General features: G+C 35.6%; 1 protein-coding gene across 6 annotated transcripts in view; it reads left to right on the top strand.

Annotated features, from left to right (window-relative positions):
* The window catches only part of MID2 (midline 2), a 92,570-nt gene extending 79,038 nt beyond the window's left edge, over positions 1–13,532 (top strand). For 5 of the 6 annotated variants that reach the window (XM_081278387.1, XM_081278384.1, XM_081278383.1 and 2 more), the window contains 5 exons: positions 840–967; positions 2,403–2,636; positions 10,279–10,440; positions 12,089–12,296; positions 12,648–13,532. In XM_081278387.1, coding sequence (XP_081134513.1) covers positions 840–967; positions 2,403–2,636; positions 10,279–10,440; positions 12,089–12,296; positions 12,648–13,050 — 1,135 coding nt within the window. In that variant the 3' untranslated portion in view covers positions 13,051–13,532. The remainder of the gene's footprint in view (positions 1–839; positions 968–2,402; positions 2,637–10,278; positions 10,441–12,088; positions 12,297–12,647) is intronic. The other variant, XM_081278385.1, reaches the window with a different exon arrangement.
* Positions 13,533–16,778: the final 3,246 nt, after the last annotated feature.

Below are 16,778 nucleotides of genomic sequence, written 5' to 3' on the forward strand. Positions count from 1 at the left end.
TTGATCTTTATTGGTTGTGTGATTTGGGGCAAGTTACTTTGTTTTTTCATTGTGTCAGTTTTCTCACTTGCAAAATAGAAATTGCATCTACTACACAGGGTTATGGTAAGGAGTAAATTATATAATGCATGTAAAGTATATACAAAATGTCCTATATGTATTAAACACTCAATAAATCTTAGTAATTGTATTGTTGTTGCTAGTAATTCAGTTATTAATTCAACAATTATTTATTCACCATATTTCCAACACTGTTTTAGGTACCATGGAAAATTAAGAAGTACAAAATATGAACCTCGTTCTTGAGTCTCTTAGAATTAGTTGGAAAAATAAAATTATTGTAGCATATGCAATATAGAACAATAAAATGAATCATAAATAATATAAAAGATCAAATAAAGGACAGGATTTACAGTAAGGTATTAACCTAGCATGTCATTTTGTTGATTAGCATGAACAAAATAGAGAGGGAGGAAACAATTTCTCAAACTGCTCTTACCAAGCCTTCAGAGGTCTAGTTCTGATGCTGCCTGCCAGATGGAAAATGATGCAGAGGGGAAAAAATCCTGTATTTACTTCTCAAAATTAAGACAGGATGGGGGAGTATGTTTGAGGGGTGAACATATGTGAATAAATATGGTATAACTCTTAATTGGTTCCTGACGATTAAAATTGAAATGGTTTCTGTTGGAAAAGCACAGCTATGATATTTTCAGTTAACAAATCAAGCCTTACAAGTCATTGATTTTCACCTCGTTAAACCAGAAATCAAACACTGGATGAAGGTTGCAAACCTATGTTGATGTATATTGATGAACTTTTCTTCTTTTTTTTTCCAGGGTCGCTATGGCAACTGCATCTTCTCAAGTTCTGATTCCAGACATCAATTTTAATGATGCCTTTGAAAACTTTGCTTTAGATTTTTCTAGAGAAAAGAAATTGTTGGAGGGGCTAGACTATTTAACAGGTGTGAAATTACTGTGCTTTCCTTCCCATTTTAATTTTTTAATGAGCTTTTAGTTTAAAATAATCTGAAAAGGACAATATTTACAAGTAAATGATTTTGCAATCTTTAAAATGATTGTAAAATATTAGAATGTATCTTAGTTTATATAATTGGAATGAAAAATGATTTGTCAAATATTTCTGGAGTCAGAAAGGGTATACCATCCATACTTAAAGGTAAAACACAAGAAATTCCTGAGTCTATCAGTTATATATTTTTAACTGTTATAAGGGTAAAACATAGGTAAGAATTAGGGAATATTATAGAATGTCCCACATTGTTAGGTCCTACTCAAATGGTTTTAAGGAAACTTAGGAATCAACAGATCAGGAAGAAAATTGTAAGAAATAACTGGCTTGCAGACAACTTTAGAAAATACAGGATACCAAACAAATGTGATCCCTCTTGATCTGTTTTTTTCTTTAAGCATGAGCTATCTCAGCCTTACTGAGAATTTATCCTCTCTAACATCGGTTTTAGTTACCATGTTTATTTTTTAAATGTTTTGTAAAACATTATATCCAGTCTCAGAGCTATTAGGACTCAGTATTAGTTTTCAAGACATGTTTTTCATATCAGAAACATCTGTCAAAAGATGTTTCAGACATCTGTTAAAATGTCTGAAATAGAGGGTAATAAATGTCTACAAAAAAGAAAATAAGGGATATAGCCTGCCTGTTAAAAATGCTGCTTATATTGAGGGTTATTGAATGGTTATTTCCTAAGAAAATATACACACACTAACATTTATTTATAGCTGTTTTGTTAATATATTAACATAGCTGTCATTTACTGAACATCTACTTTATACAGACACTATATATTAATTTTATATAATTAATCCTCACAACAAATCTATAAGGTAATTATCATCCCCATTTACAGATGGGGGAACTCATACTGATTTGCATTTGAATATACTGTCAAACATATATAATAAAACTCATTCTGAAATATAAATAAATATGCTAAGAACCATGTAATAAGAAAACCATGTGGCTACTTTGCTCTAATACCTACATATGTGTTTATAGGCAGACTAGACAGCTGGGGTGATCATCATAATAATTTAAGCTTGTATGTTGGCCTAAAATATTTCATCATTGAAATAAAAGTACTTTGGGAGAGCTTAAGTCTCAGCACTGTACTTCAGGCTGCATGGTTCTTGCAATCCTAAGTTTTTCTAAGAAAACATCTCCATGGATGGGGTGCAGCTCCGTGGTAGTGTTTGCCTAGCATGTCCAAGGCCCTGGGTTGGATCCCCAGCACCACAAAGCAAAACAAAACAATGAAAACTACTCCAAAAGATGTTGGGTTAGGCAGAAAGCGTAAGGATTATAAACTTGGATAAAGGAGAATGTGCTTTCCTTACCGTCTTGTCTACCTTTCCTTACAGCCCCAAACCCACCATCCATCCGAGAAGAACTCTGTACTGCCTCCCATGACACCATTACAGTCCATTGGATCTCGGATGATGAGTTCAGCATCAGCTCCTATGAGCTTCAGTACACCATATTCACTGGCCAGGCTAACTTCATCAGTAAGTCATGGTGTAGTTGGGGCCTGTGGCCAGAGATAAGGAAATGTAAGGAAGCAGTAAGCTGCTCAAGATTGGCCGGGGCGCCACGAGGCAAGTGTTTGTAAGACATGTTAGGTTGTTTAGTATAGTCTTTCATAGACAGTGTAAGCTCCTCAGGGCATTGCAAAAACTTTATTTATGGGTGGACAAGCAAGTTGTGTATTTCCTTGCTGGGCAGTCACTGGGGGCACTCACATTCATTTATGTAATCGCTAGCCTTTTCTCAACTAATCCATGGCACTCCACTCTCCTAAGGAGAGCTCTGCTCAGCATTTGTTCCTGGACAGTTAAGCTACCATCATCACTGATTCCATGTGTGTGAACATCTCTTTCCCTGACTCTTCTTCCACTTCATTATCATGATAAAATGTTTTGTTCAAAGACTATTACTTCCTTTGGTGTACTGATTTGTATTAGTAAACATGGTGACAAGCCTCCTGCCTCTGTCACTCTTCCCTTTACTCCTTCTCCCTTTCCATGAAGAATTACAGTAAATATAAAAACATGTCAGTGGACCACAAAATGAAAGATGTTATAAAGCAGTTGTTTAGCTCACCTGTTATGATGGTTTCACCTTCTGGCAGAGTAGGAACTTGATTCATCTATTGCCAGTTTACAGGCATTGAACTGAAAATTCCCCTCGATGCACTTGATGGGAGGATAGAAATAAAAGCAATATTAAAGCTGGATTCAAGACTGGGACTGATCCCCACCCTATGGTTGCATCTCCATAGCTGCAAATCAGTATTTTTTTTAACTTTGTGTTTTTCATTTATGTCTGACTTTACAGGCCAACATGAGAGGAATTTTTCTAACTGACCCCTCATTTTGGACTTCCTTTTCCTATTCTGTGACAATTCTGGGGCAGAATTCTGTTTTGTGACAATAGTGGGGAGGGGATAAAAGAGGACATTTGGGAGTCGAACACTAAAAAACACTTGCCTCGTGCAGCTCCAGCCTAAGCCACTTGGCTCATGTAGCTGAGTTCCTGGATGTTTCTTCAGTGACATACCTTTATGTACTTGTCTTTCATGTTCTTAGAAAGTCTTAGAGCCAGTATCTGTGCTTCTACTTCCTAATACGGGGAGAATAGTCATTCCCTGAGAGTTGAGAGCAAATTTAAAAATTGACAAAGATCTAAAGGTTGTCACCTTTTGTTTTCAAAGCTATATATTCCTTTGTAAAGAAATATCTGAAGGATAATTCCTAAGAGTGATAGAATTATGACATCTTAGAATTGGAATGGACCTTAGAAGTCTACTCTAATCTTCTCTTCTGCCAGACATCCAGTAAATTATCATCCTGTCTCTGCTTGAACATTGCCAGTGATGGGGAGCTCACTTCTAACAAAATAGCCCAGTTGATTTTTGTTTAGCTATAAATAATTATCAGTGCTTCTTTTCTCTTCATAAATAATAACAACAATAATATTTTCTATGCATATTATCATTGTCATTTATAAATACTCCTACATATATTATTTCATTTGATCCTTATGACTTCTTATTTAGCCATATGAAGTAGATTATATTGATTTTATTTCATACATTTAAAAACTGAGACTCAAGTGAGTTGCCCAAGGTCACAGAGCTACAGAATTATGGAGTCAGGATTGAAAACCAAACCTGTCAGAGTTCAAGCTTAATGCTCCTTGACTTAAACTATATCTACCAGTTAGTAATAGGTCTGGTATTTTGTGCCTTATTAACAAACCTGATCCATCTTTAACATGCCAGTTCATCAGATAAATTTAGGTAACTTGTATATGTTCCATCTAAATTTTATCTTTTCTTGGCTAGTTATTTAAGTTGCTCCTCATACAGCATGGTTTTCAGACCCTTTCCCATCCTGATATCCTTTTTATTAACACTCTCCTGTTTTTTTAAAGTGGTTTACAAAGTGTGATGTAAAAAGGGTGAATAGCATATCCAAATGTGGTCACCACAAAAGATTGCTGGATTATTTCTCTTGTATATGAGTCACTGTCCTATTGCTCTGTACTCTTACTTTTTGTATTTTGGTGGCCATATTGACTACTGACTTCACTGAGCATATAGTCAACTGAAAACTCTACGAAGTCCAAATCCTATTTCTATAATTGAGTATCTGAAACTCAACACCTTACATTTATCTCTATTATATTTTATCTGGAACTCATTCATTGGCACATACCTATAATCCCAGTGACTTGGGAGTTTGAGGCAGGAGGATTGCAAATTCGAGACCAGCTTCAGCAACTTTGCAAGATCCTCAGCAATTTAATGAGACCTTGACTCAAATTTAAAAAAAATAGCTGGGGATGTGACTCAGTGGTACAGTGCCCCTGGGTTCAATTCCCAGTACCACCACAAGAAAAAAAAATCTGGTTAGATCTGAACCCTCATTTCAGTATGCCAAGATCCTTTTGAATCCAAATACTTTCCAATACATTTGCTTTCCCTACCAGCCTGACTCTTATTTCTTCTGCTAATCATTGAAAGAAAAGTGCAGTAGCACAGGAATAAAGGAAGAGACCCCTGAAGCAAAATTTCTAATTGAAATGGGGAACAATTTTATAAGAATTAAAGATGAAAATTCAAGGGGTAGTAGGGCCTGCCACTGTGGACTGAACTCCAGTTCTGAGGGCTACTTCCCCTTGAGGTTTTTTCATGTTTTCTTTATCCACATGTTTCTTTCTTGATGGTTAAAATTAAGGCTAGAAAAGTAGTTCTCCCTGTTTTTCAACTTCCTTCCTTCCTTTTAAACCATCTTTCCACCTCTTGTAAGATTTGCAATCATGACCAATACTGTTTCAGATGATCGTGTTAGCTGGATGAGAATTCCAACAGATGTTAGTCTTCCCAATTATTCTTTTTTCTTTCCTCATCTCAGTTTTGTATTTTGCATTACAAAAGCAATGTTCATAACCTGTGACTGACTAGGCAGTCTATAACATACTACCACAAAGATATAACTTTTATTTTCCCTCCTTTTCTTTCCCGTGCAAATGCTCTCTACTATTCATTTACACTAAGGTCCATAGATTTCCACATTGTGGTGTTTCCCTTTTGAACAAGAGATAAACTTCTGTTTCCATAGTTCAGTCATAAGTCCCATCTCATCACATCTCAGTGATAGTCAGAGGATCATATATTTATCCAATTAAATTTAGAAATAATTTCAAAATTACAGAACAGTTCAAGACTAGCACAAAAAAATGCCCATGTACTCATCACCCACACTAACCTATTGTTAATATTTTGCCCCATTTCCTTTGTCATTTGAAACATTCTATTTTTGGATTTATTTATTTTTCTCTGCATTTTTATTGGTGCATTATAGTTGCATATATTAATGGGGTTTGTTGTGCCATGTTCATACAGGCACACAATTCTCTCTCTCTCTTTTTTTTCAGAACTGTTTGAGAGTAAATTGCATGCATCATAGTCTTTCACCCCTAAAGTCTTCATTGGGTGTTTCCTAAGAATAAGGACATTCTCTTACATAATCATAGTACAGTTATCAACTTTGAGAAATTTAACACTGAGGCAACACTTCTATTTAAACCATCATTCATATTCCAATTTTGACAATTAACCCCAAAATGTTCATTATAACTTATAAAGAACCCAATATTGTCCTTTATAGTCTAGGATCAGGTAATGCATTTAATTATCATTTCTATTTTTTTAATATATGTATTTTTTAGTTGTTGTTGGACCTTTCTTTTGTTTTATATGCGGTGCTGAGGATCAAACCCAGTGCCTCACACATGCTAGGCAAGTGCTCTACCACTGAGCCAACAACCCCAGCCCTCATCATTTCTCTTTAGCTTCCTTTAGTCTGGAACATTTCCTCAGCCCTTCCTTGTCTTTAATGATATTGACTTTTTTTGTAAATATTTTATTGGTTCTTTTTAGTTATATGTGACAATAGAATATACTATGGCATAATTATAAAAGCATGGAATGTAATTTGTTCTAATTCAGTCCCCTTTTAATTTCTTTATTATACTGTTCCTCATTTTAATGTTTCCTCACAATTATTTTTGGGTCACACATTCATGGCTGGAATACTACATAAGGGATGTTATGTCCCCAGAGTGTCATATCTAGAGGCACATGATGCTGACTTGCCTTTTATTGTTGATACTGCTTTTGATCACCTGGTCAAGATATCTTCTGGTTTCTTCACCATGCCATTTATGTTTTTCTTTTGCTACTAATAAGCAATCTGTTAAATCTGTTGATCATTAAAATGTTCTGCTACATCATCAAACCCATCTCACCTCACACCTGTTTTAGCATCAATTGATTTTTGTCTTATTCATTCTTTACTATGATGATAGCAAGATGATGATTCTCCAGCTGAGTATTCCCTCCCACAATTACAAGTTAGCACTCATATTTCTATTGTAAGCAAGAGCCCTACCCCTTGTACCCCCTCATTTGTTTATTTACTTACCAGTATGGACTCATGAATTCTCCATAATCAATGATTTATAATTCTTTACTGCCCTTATTTATTTTGGTGCTCAATTTGTCCAACTCTGGCCAGTAGTAATCTTTCAGGATGACTTCTGGGTCTTATATTCATTCTCCCATCATTTTCATGAGGACTTCCTTACTTTCTGTCATTAAAAAAATGTTCTAGGCTTGGGGCTGGGGCTGTAACTCAGTGGCAGAGCACTTGCCTCGCATGTGTGAGGCACTGGGTTTGATCCTTAGCACCATATAAAAATAAACAAATAAAATAAAGGTATGCTGTCCATTTAAAACTACAAAATATTTTTTTTCAAAAATGTTCTAATTTTGAACGTATCCTGTCCTAGCCTTGAAATCAGCCATTTTGTTCAATCAGCCTTGGTTTCTTTTAGTGGGAGAAGTAGAGACCAAGATCTGGTTATTAGGTATACACCTATGTAAGCATATGCATATACCTATAATATACATACATATATACTCTGTGTGCACACCTATGTAAGCATATGCATATACCTATAATATACATACATATATACTCTGTGTGCATACCTGGTTATTAGGTATACACCTATGTAAGCATATGCATATACCTATAATATACATACATATATACTCTGTGTGCCCATACAAAAACATATGTAATCATCCCTTGGTATCCAGGTAAAATTGGTTCCATGATCTCCTAAGGATACCGAACTATGCATATGCTCAAGTCCCTTATATAAAATCATATAATGTTTGCATATAACCTACACACATCCTCTTGTTATACTCTGAATCATTCCTAGATTACTTATAATACCTAAAGAAGTATAAATGCTATATAAATAGTTATGGTATTGTTTTGGAAATAATGACAAGGAAAAAAATCTGTACATGTCGAGTACAGATGCAGTTTTTAAACATTTTGGACATGTAGTCAGTTGTTTCTTTAGACAGAGAACTTGAAGATAAGGAGGGCTGATCTATATATTTTAGAAGTCATTCAGCCACATCAGTGTCAATTCCAATCCATCCCCATGAGTTCTTTCTCACCTTCCCTCATTCCATATTTATATGTTCCTTCTTCCATAGTGGGAACCCTGTCTCCCAACAACATCAATATATATACTTATTTACTCAATATCATATCTAAAATACTTTCAGAGTTGCTCTGCTCATATCACTACAAACAGAAACCACATAACAATAATTCAAGGGTCTGCTTGTAGTTCTACCATCCCCATTGCTGTGGTGTGATTATTATTTATTGGACATTCAGTTGTCATTAGTTCCAGTCTAGTTTTCAGTCTTTTCCCATCCTTGCTGATTTAACTCAAAAAGATATACTCAAAGAAGTATCATTTCCTCCCATGTCCTTTTAAGACTTTTTTTTTAGTTGTAGATAGATACAATACCTTGTTTTAATTATTTATTTTTATGGGGTGATGAGGATAGAACCAAGTGCCTCACACATGAGAAACAAGTGCTTTACCACTGAGCTACAACTCCAGGCCATTCTCCCATGTCCATTTAATCCTCTTCCTCCATCTTCATCCTTTCAGGATAACTAACTTCATTATTTTTGGGGTTATCTTTCCTATTGCTATTATTGTTGTTTTGCAAATACAAGACACTTTATTATGTTCTCACTTTAATTTTTCTCTCAAAAAGTGTGGCATACTATAGATGCTTTTGTTTAATTAACTTTTTACAATTCATCATATATCCTGGAAATCACCCTATATTAACTCATAGAGATCATACATATTCTTTTTCTGCAGATGTATAATACTTCATTTTGAAGTTTTTTTTTTATTTTTTGGAAGTGTATCTAGAAGATCATATAATTTCCTCTTTGTGTTAAAATTTTATGTGCACTTTTTGATTCACATGTGTATTGGTACATAGATATGCAGGGTCTCAAATAATATTCCTGGCTGTTATCCTTATTGTCTTTTCATAAGAATCACCAGTACCTCCATGTACTTATTCTTTATACAACATAGGTTTGCTTCCTATTATGTTTCTTTTTCTAGTTTTAATTTAGGCTTTTTCAACCTTCCCCCAAATGAATTATAAAACCCTTTTGATCAGATCTCTTGCAAAACACTCATGACTTATTATTTCCAATTTCCACCCTCAGTACATCCTTTACTAGAGCTGCATAGAAGTGACCAAATCCATTACTCATTTTCCTTGACCTTTCCATCATCTGGTAGAACTGTGGTTAAAAAGTGGTAAGCTGACTGAAAAAAGAGATAACAGCAGAGGGAAATCTAGATAACCCGTAGACTAGAATGTAGGTTCTTCTTTTACTGAAAGCTAGTCAAATATATATTTTTAATTATGTATATTCCCCCTTTTAAGTCAATGTTTATAGTCTAAAAGACCTTCAAAATCAGAAGTCTGGATCTCTGATTTCTTTCCATACTTTGGAGGGGAAAAGGTTCCAGATGATAATGTGTTCCTAGACTATCCAACCCCAGAGAAGTATGAGAATCAGCCAGGAAGGGGTAAAAATGTACAGTGTCAGACTGAGATGATATCTTATTTTGATTATCATGTCATCTCATTGACTTCTCTGACACTTTGAAACCCAGCAAGATTGGTACATGTGAAGATGGGTACTAAAGAGGAATCATAAACCCTGAAAGCCTCATAAGCTTACAGAGACAAACACTGTCCTTAACTCCATGAAATGTGATGTAGTGGAGAGATTACTAGACTGGGATTAAAAGATTCTACTTAGCACTCTCATCAAAAATCTATGACCTCAGGCATGTCTTCTCTGCATTCTAGTTTCCCATTGTAAAATGAGGGAAATTCAATGTCTAGGTGTCCCTTATGCTTTGAGTTTTCATGTTTCTGTGCTCTGCACAGGACTGCTCCACCCATGAAAGGCCAGATTCAGCCTGTGGAGGAATGGGCACTTGGGGTAAAGATCCAGTGACTCCATAAGAAAGATGGTTCTGTGTATTTGGCATAATGGTCATTCCTGAGTTATTTGGCAAAAAAAAAGAAATAACCTAACTTTTGTTAGTGGTTACAAGTCAAGAACGTGGCATAAGCCTAGCTCTGTGGGACTAAAAAATAGTGGAATCATAAGCTCTTGTTCATTTCATTTTGTTGTCCAGGACTCAAAAGAAAATGAATTCACTTTGGGGGGCTTATGATTGAATTTTCAGTGTGCTTTTCATCCTCTCTTTAGAACCTGTTGATTGATGTCCTTGTCTTTTCTCACTTTACAGGCCTGTATAACTCAGTGGATAGCTGGATGATTGTTCCCAACATTAAACAGAACCATTACACAGTGCATGGACTTCAGAGTGGAACACGCTACATCTTCATTGTTAAAGCCATAAACCAAGCAGGCAGCCGGAACAGTGAACCTACCCGACTAAAAACTAACAGTATGTTGTGATTCTAAAAGGAAAGATCCATTTTCTTCTCCCCAGGAAGGATAACCCAAGCAGGCACCCACAATAGTGTGTGAGAGCAGCGGCACTGTGTAAAGGAGCTTTACTCTTGTAATTTGTGTTCTGAACAAGAGGTTTGTTGGTGTCTATGGGAAATTTGTGGACAGAGAGATACATAAAATAGCTGATTGTTTGGGAGAATGTAACTGAAACGTTTTTCTCTGCTTTTTCCTGCCCCCATGCTTGGTGGAAAATTGAGGGAAAGACCATTATTTGTGATTATGCAGCAAACCTCTACTGCAGAGAAGCCATATCTGTTAGGAATGCTTTTGACCACAAATAATAGAAAATGCAACTAACTTAGCTTAACCAATAGTATTTGTTAGTAACTGAAACAAATAGTTTTTTTTCTTCTTCTGAATGCACAATGAGTGTAACTCTTCATCATGTACAACCACAAGAATGTTATCAAAATTGTAATGGGTTGCACTCCATGTGTGCATAATATGTCAAAATACACCCTACTGTCATGTATTTCTAAAAATAAAAACAACAACAAAAAAGAAGTTTGAAGGTAGGCAATTCAGGGCTGGAGCAGCAGCTCTGCAGTATCATAAATGGCACTGGTACCTTCTCCCTTTGTGCATTGGCTTATTGCCATGTGATCACAAAATGACTACTGCAAACTCCAGATATCTTATTTCTTTTAAAGATAGGAAGACAGAATTAAACCATTGGTACACATGATGACTATCTCTTCTATCAGGAAAATAGAAAACTTCCCAGAAGTTTCTACCCCTCTGACTTTAGTTCCATCTCATTAGCCACCTTTGGCAGCAAGGGAGGATAGGAGATTGGGTAAAAGAGAATAAATAGGGAATGGGAATTGTGCCAGCCAACAGTGTCTGTCACAGAAGCATTTTAATAGTAAAGCTTTTGCCATACCCAGCAACTGGCCTCTGATAACAATGCTTTGGTCATATAGTTATAAAGAATTCTCTGTTGTGAATGATCCTTACACAATAAATGTTTTCTCTCATCACTGATGATGCACTGTCACTCAAAGATGTCTAATGATATTTTGTTTACATTCCAATTTAATGAGAGCAAAAACTTATTCTTTTGCTGAGTTCTTTTCATGTTTGTCTTCTGTTTTTGCCACCAAACAGCAATTGCCTTACAGGTACTCCTCACTTTGTCCCCCTCAAATATCATGATACTCCTTCTCTTACAATCTACCTGAATTTCAAACCACCCACTGAAATAAAGCAAAGTACAAAACATATTTGAGGACAAAAGCCTTAGAGACATCCCTTTTAATTTGATAATATATTCTAGTGGGCAGCTGACTAGCTTAGAGTATGATTTCAGGAAAATACTCATATGAGAGATCCAATTTTTTCCTGCAGTGGTGAAATAAATGCCTTTAGAAGATAATTTTGTTGGGGATTGGCCTCTATTCTTATTTAATTGAAAATGTGGCTTCTAATCTGCCTCCTTAATATAGTCTAAACAGCAGCCAACTTGCACTGACCAAAGAATGATCATTATATCAAGGCTCCACTGCTATTGATGGTCCTGGAAGACAAAAGTAAAATTCTTAAAAGCTTCATCATGCTTTTTCTCTTTTCAATTTTTTCAGGTCAGCCCTTTAAACTAGATCCTAAAATGACTCACAAGAAGTTGAAGATCTCCAATGATGGATTGCAGATGGAGAAGGATGAAAGCTCTCTGAAGAAAAGTCATACCCCAGAGAGGTTTAGTGGCACAGGGTGCTATGGGGCCGCAGGAAATATATTCATTGATAGTGGCTGCCACTATTGGGAGGTGGTCATGGGTTCTTCAACATGGTGAGTGGATCCAATTTTTCTTTTTTCTTATTCCCTCTCTTTTTAAATCCCTGGGGATTCAATTTTATAGCATAACCATAATATCAATAAGACATGGTTTAAAAGTATGTGATGAAAGTCCTAGAAAAAATTTCCATTTTTAATAAGATTATGGAATATATGTGGTGGTAGGAGATGGAAATGACTACATAGCTCTAATTGCTAACTTTTCAAAGCTCTATTGATATTAGCATTTTGTAACTATTGAAGGCAAAAACATGTATTCTACTTCTTATATGTCCTATATGGTGTCTAGAACAACTCATATCATTTATGAATGTGTATTTCTCTCTCCTTTCCATTGTTTCACAGGTATGCAATTGGTATTGCCTATAAATCAGCTCCAAAGAATGAATGGATTGGCAAGAATGCATCTTCATGGGTCTTCTCTCGCTGCAATAGTAACTTTGTAGTGAGACATAACAACAAGGAAATGCTGGTGGATGTGCCCCCACAGTTGAAGCGTCTAGGTGTCCTCCTGGATTATGACAACAACATGCTGTCTTTCTATGACCCAGCTAACTCTCTCCATCTTCATACCTTTGATGTGACCTTCATTCTTCCAGTGTGTCCAACATTTACAATCTGGAACAAATCCCTAATGATCCTGTCTGGCTTGCCTGCCCCAGATTTTATTGATTACCCTGAACGGCAGGAATGCAACTGTAGGCCTCAAGAATCCCCTTATGTTTCTGGGATGAAAGCTTGCCATTAAATTTCAAGAGAGCATAAAATTCACTGGCTCTCCTGTTCAGCAGTTCTTCCCCTCAGTTAGTGTTCAATATACAAGATAAAAATAAAATCCATCTGAAGCATCCAAAATAACTAGATATTGTAGAGTTAATTTTTGTGCATTAAAGCTTGTATTTGAATCAATGTAATTGAGTTCCTCAGAACAAATTATCTGAATAGTCTGGGTTCAAGCCATTGAAGATGAAATTTAGAGAAAGCCTCTGTTGTCATTGGACAATTAAAAATTCCCAGTGATTTAAGAGTTTAAATTATATTGGAAGGAATTAGGGTAATTCTAGGTAATAATGTAGAAAGATACTCTGAACAAGGATCTAGCCAGCCAGAATAGGGTATGGTTGTCAGCCTTTCTAGTACTGGCCAGTTTGGCCAAGTAGAATTTTGAACAGTGTCAATTGATCACATATTGTATGTCTCTTTTAATAAAAACCTACAAGCAATGCTTTACTACAAAGAAAACATGGGTGTATATATAATATATAAAATAATCAAATTCATTTTATATATTATATTTACAAAATAAAAGTTTTAATTTGCACATTTGAGTGATAAATATACTGGAAGGAAAAATAAATTACACCATTCATTTTTTCCCTAAAATAAACCACAAAATCAATCAGCATTTCTCCCCTCCCCCTTCCAACTCTTCCTTACCTCCTCTTGTTACACACACACATAATATATGCAATCATTGACATAGACAGTGAGAAGCACTCTTGGTTCGATTAAGAGAGACTTGAGGAGAACATTGTACAAGAGATGCTATTGCTAGATAGAAAACTGATCCAGGTGGAAGTGTCCTATGTGGCACAATTTCATGGATGATACTTAATAGAGGAGATCCATCTGAATTGTTAAAAATTATGTCAGAATATTACAAAGAAAAATGGTTTCATCATTCACACATATATACAGTTCCCAGAATTAGGCCAAAACGGTTGTATAATGCAGCTTCTGTAGAAACTTGCTTTACTTAATCAGTAAGGAAGGAACTGTATAGATGAAACAACTATTTGCATATAAATATACTGTTTTCAGATTTTAAAAAACCCCAAAACTTCTGAAGTGCTCAAATGCCTGAGAATAGTTTGTTATTGTTAAATGAGGTTAAATACTATTTCCATTTGCAGTCTTCTTCACACTATTCATTTACTTAGCCATCTTTTCAAATGCAGACATTAATTTCATCCTCATCAGCAAAGTTGAAGGGAAATGAACTTCATGGTCTATGATTTTTGCCAGTTGTATTGCAGAGACTAAGAGCTATCAGATTCATAGCTTTCTCCTTTACCAGGAGCTAAGTCTTCCCCAAGGAGTCTATTCTTTGGGAATTGTGATAATACTGTTTTGCAATTATGAAGTGATAGCTATAGCTACAATCACTTGTAGATTGGAGCCTTAAAGTAATGTCAAACCTCTGCTCCTCTTCCTTTCCTTCAGCATGGTAAATGCTCATTTATTAATTTGTTAAATAAACTATTAGATGCCAGGTAACACACTACTGCCCTGAGAATGCACATATTAAGAAAACAGTTCTTGTTCTCAAATGGCTTATGATTCTGCATAAGAGAAAGAGTATCTCTATAAATATCACCCAATTACAGATATTGTTTACCCAACATGGAAAGCAAGACTGATGCAGATATAAAAGGAAGGCTCAAATTTACACATGTAATGGTAAAGTCAGCTTTCTGGCTTTAAAGATCATGGGACTTACTGCTAATCAGGAAATGAACAACCCCAGTAAGATTAAGTAGTACTGGCAAGCAGCTTACTGTAATGGAAAGCCTTTGGGTTATAATTTTGGATTAGAATAATTCTAGTTTCTCTGCTATTTACCAGTAGTGTGACCAAGGGTAGGCATTTCACTTCTCCGAGCCTCTGTTTTCTTTTCTGTAAAATAATACTTCACAGGCTGTTTCAAAGATTTCAAAAGATAGCCTGTGGGGCTGGGGCTGTAGCTCAGTGGTAGAGCACTTGCCTAGCATGTGTGAGACACTGGGTTCCATCCTCAGCACCACATGAAAATAAATAAATAAAGATATTGTGTTCATCTACAATAAAAAATAAAAAAATAATAAAAAAGATTGCATGTGGAAACTGCCTAGCACAGCACCTGGCATTTAGTAAGTGTGTCATATATATTAATCTCCTTCTCAAAGCCTTTTACTGCCCTGGGACAATAATTTTTCTACCCTACTTTTGACTCTAGCCTGGATTAAATTTCTCCACCTCTCACTCTCAACCAGACTAACACCTGATCTCCTAACTGAGTTATGGGCCCCTCTTTGGAACCCACATGGCACTCTAAGTATCCCCTCCCTGAGCAATAATCACAGTGTATAGCAATGTTTTTCAAAATGTGGTCTTCAGAACACTTATGTTAGGATCACCTTCCATGATTTGTTTGTTAAAACAACCGATTTCTGGACCCCGCATAATTAGACTATCTGGAAACAGGCGGAAATGTACATTTTTGTCAAGCTCCTCAGGTTATTCTAATGCACATGAAAGTTTAATGTATAATAATTATCTTCCCTATTAGACTGGGAATGCCTTGAGGGCAAGGACTGTGTCTTGTTGTTGTTGTTGTGTTTTTAATACTTGGCACAGTGTCTGGAACAGAATAGTTGCCTGTCTAATGTTTGTTGAACAAATGTATGAATGAACAAATGAACAAGCAAAATTTATCTCTTCTACTCTGATGATCAGGGTGGTATGTGTTACTTACTGGACAGAAAAGTTTGGTTACTTCTCCATTTTGTCTGTATTGATATTATTTTGAAAATGCAATAGGGCTCATACATATAAATGAGCATTGTTCTCCTCAAGTACACTTTGGCAGTCATCTTGGGAAATTGTCTTTGGAACATGTGACACCATTCTTTTCAATAACACTTCAATTCTTTTCACTTTGTTCTTTGAAGGTATGTTTAAGTTGATTATAGGCTAAAAATCACTCAGAACTAAGCCTACTAAATAAACTGGGAAGTGAAACAGTTTGAGGTAAGCAATGAAGTTTGACTGTAAAGTCCCAACTTCTGAGCCAAATAATGAAGTGACTTCCAAGATACAGCAAAGTTGCAAAGCACACAATAGGGATTCCTCAAGTCCCACATATTGACTTTAGTAAACTTAAGACTTTTGTAGAATCCTGGCAGTGCCAGGAACCATAAGAGAAGCCATTGGCTGTCTCTAGCTTAACCCAGTTGCACAAGGGGAATAGAATCTGTATTTAACATCTTCAAGGAAGGTGACTTCATAAACTTTTTTTGTTGCTTTACTCAATCTATTCTCCACAGCTCTTTCTGCTAGAAAATTATTTTCTGTCTGTAGTTTATGCTTTTTTTTCACTTTTTATATTGTCTTCTTGAAGAAAGCACAAAAATAAAGTTTAGCCTGTTTGAGAATATGAAAGAAATTTTAATGCCACATAGAGGTTCTGGCTATTTACCTATAAGTAAGAGTAACTGCATCTGGCTGTATTTTTATTATGTCATTCCATTGTGTATCTTTAGATGCAGTGAAATTCCAATTGCAGCAAAATAACTTATACATTCTTTTCAGCAAATATACTCTAGGCGAATTTTTTAAGCTTCCATGGTTTACATATTTATATATGATGACTACCTGGATGGAGCAATTCATGGATGGACTTTTGAATTAGCTCAAATATTTGATACCCTTTCTTCC

This window comes from Spermophilus citellus (genome assembly GCF_964194105.1).
Source record: "Spermophilus citellus genome assembly, chromosome: X".
NCBI classification, from domain to species: Eukaryota; Metazoa; Chordata; class Mammalia; order Rodentia; family Sciuridae; genus Spermophilus; species Spermophilus citellus.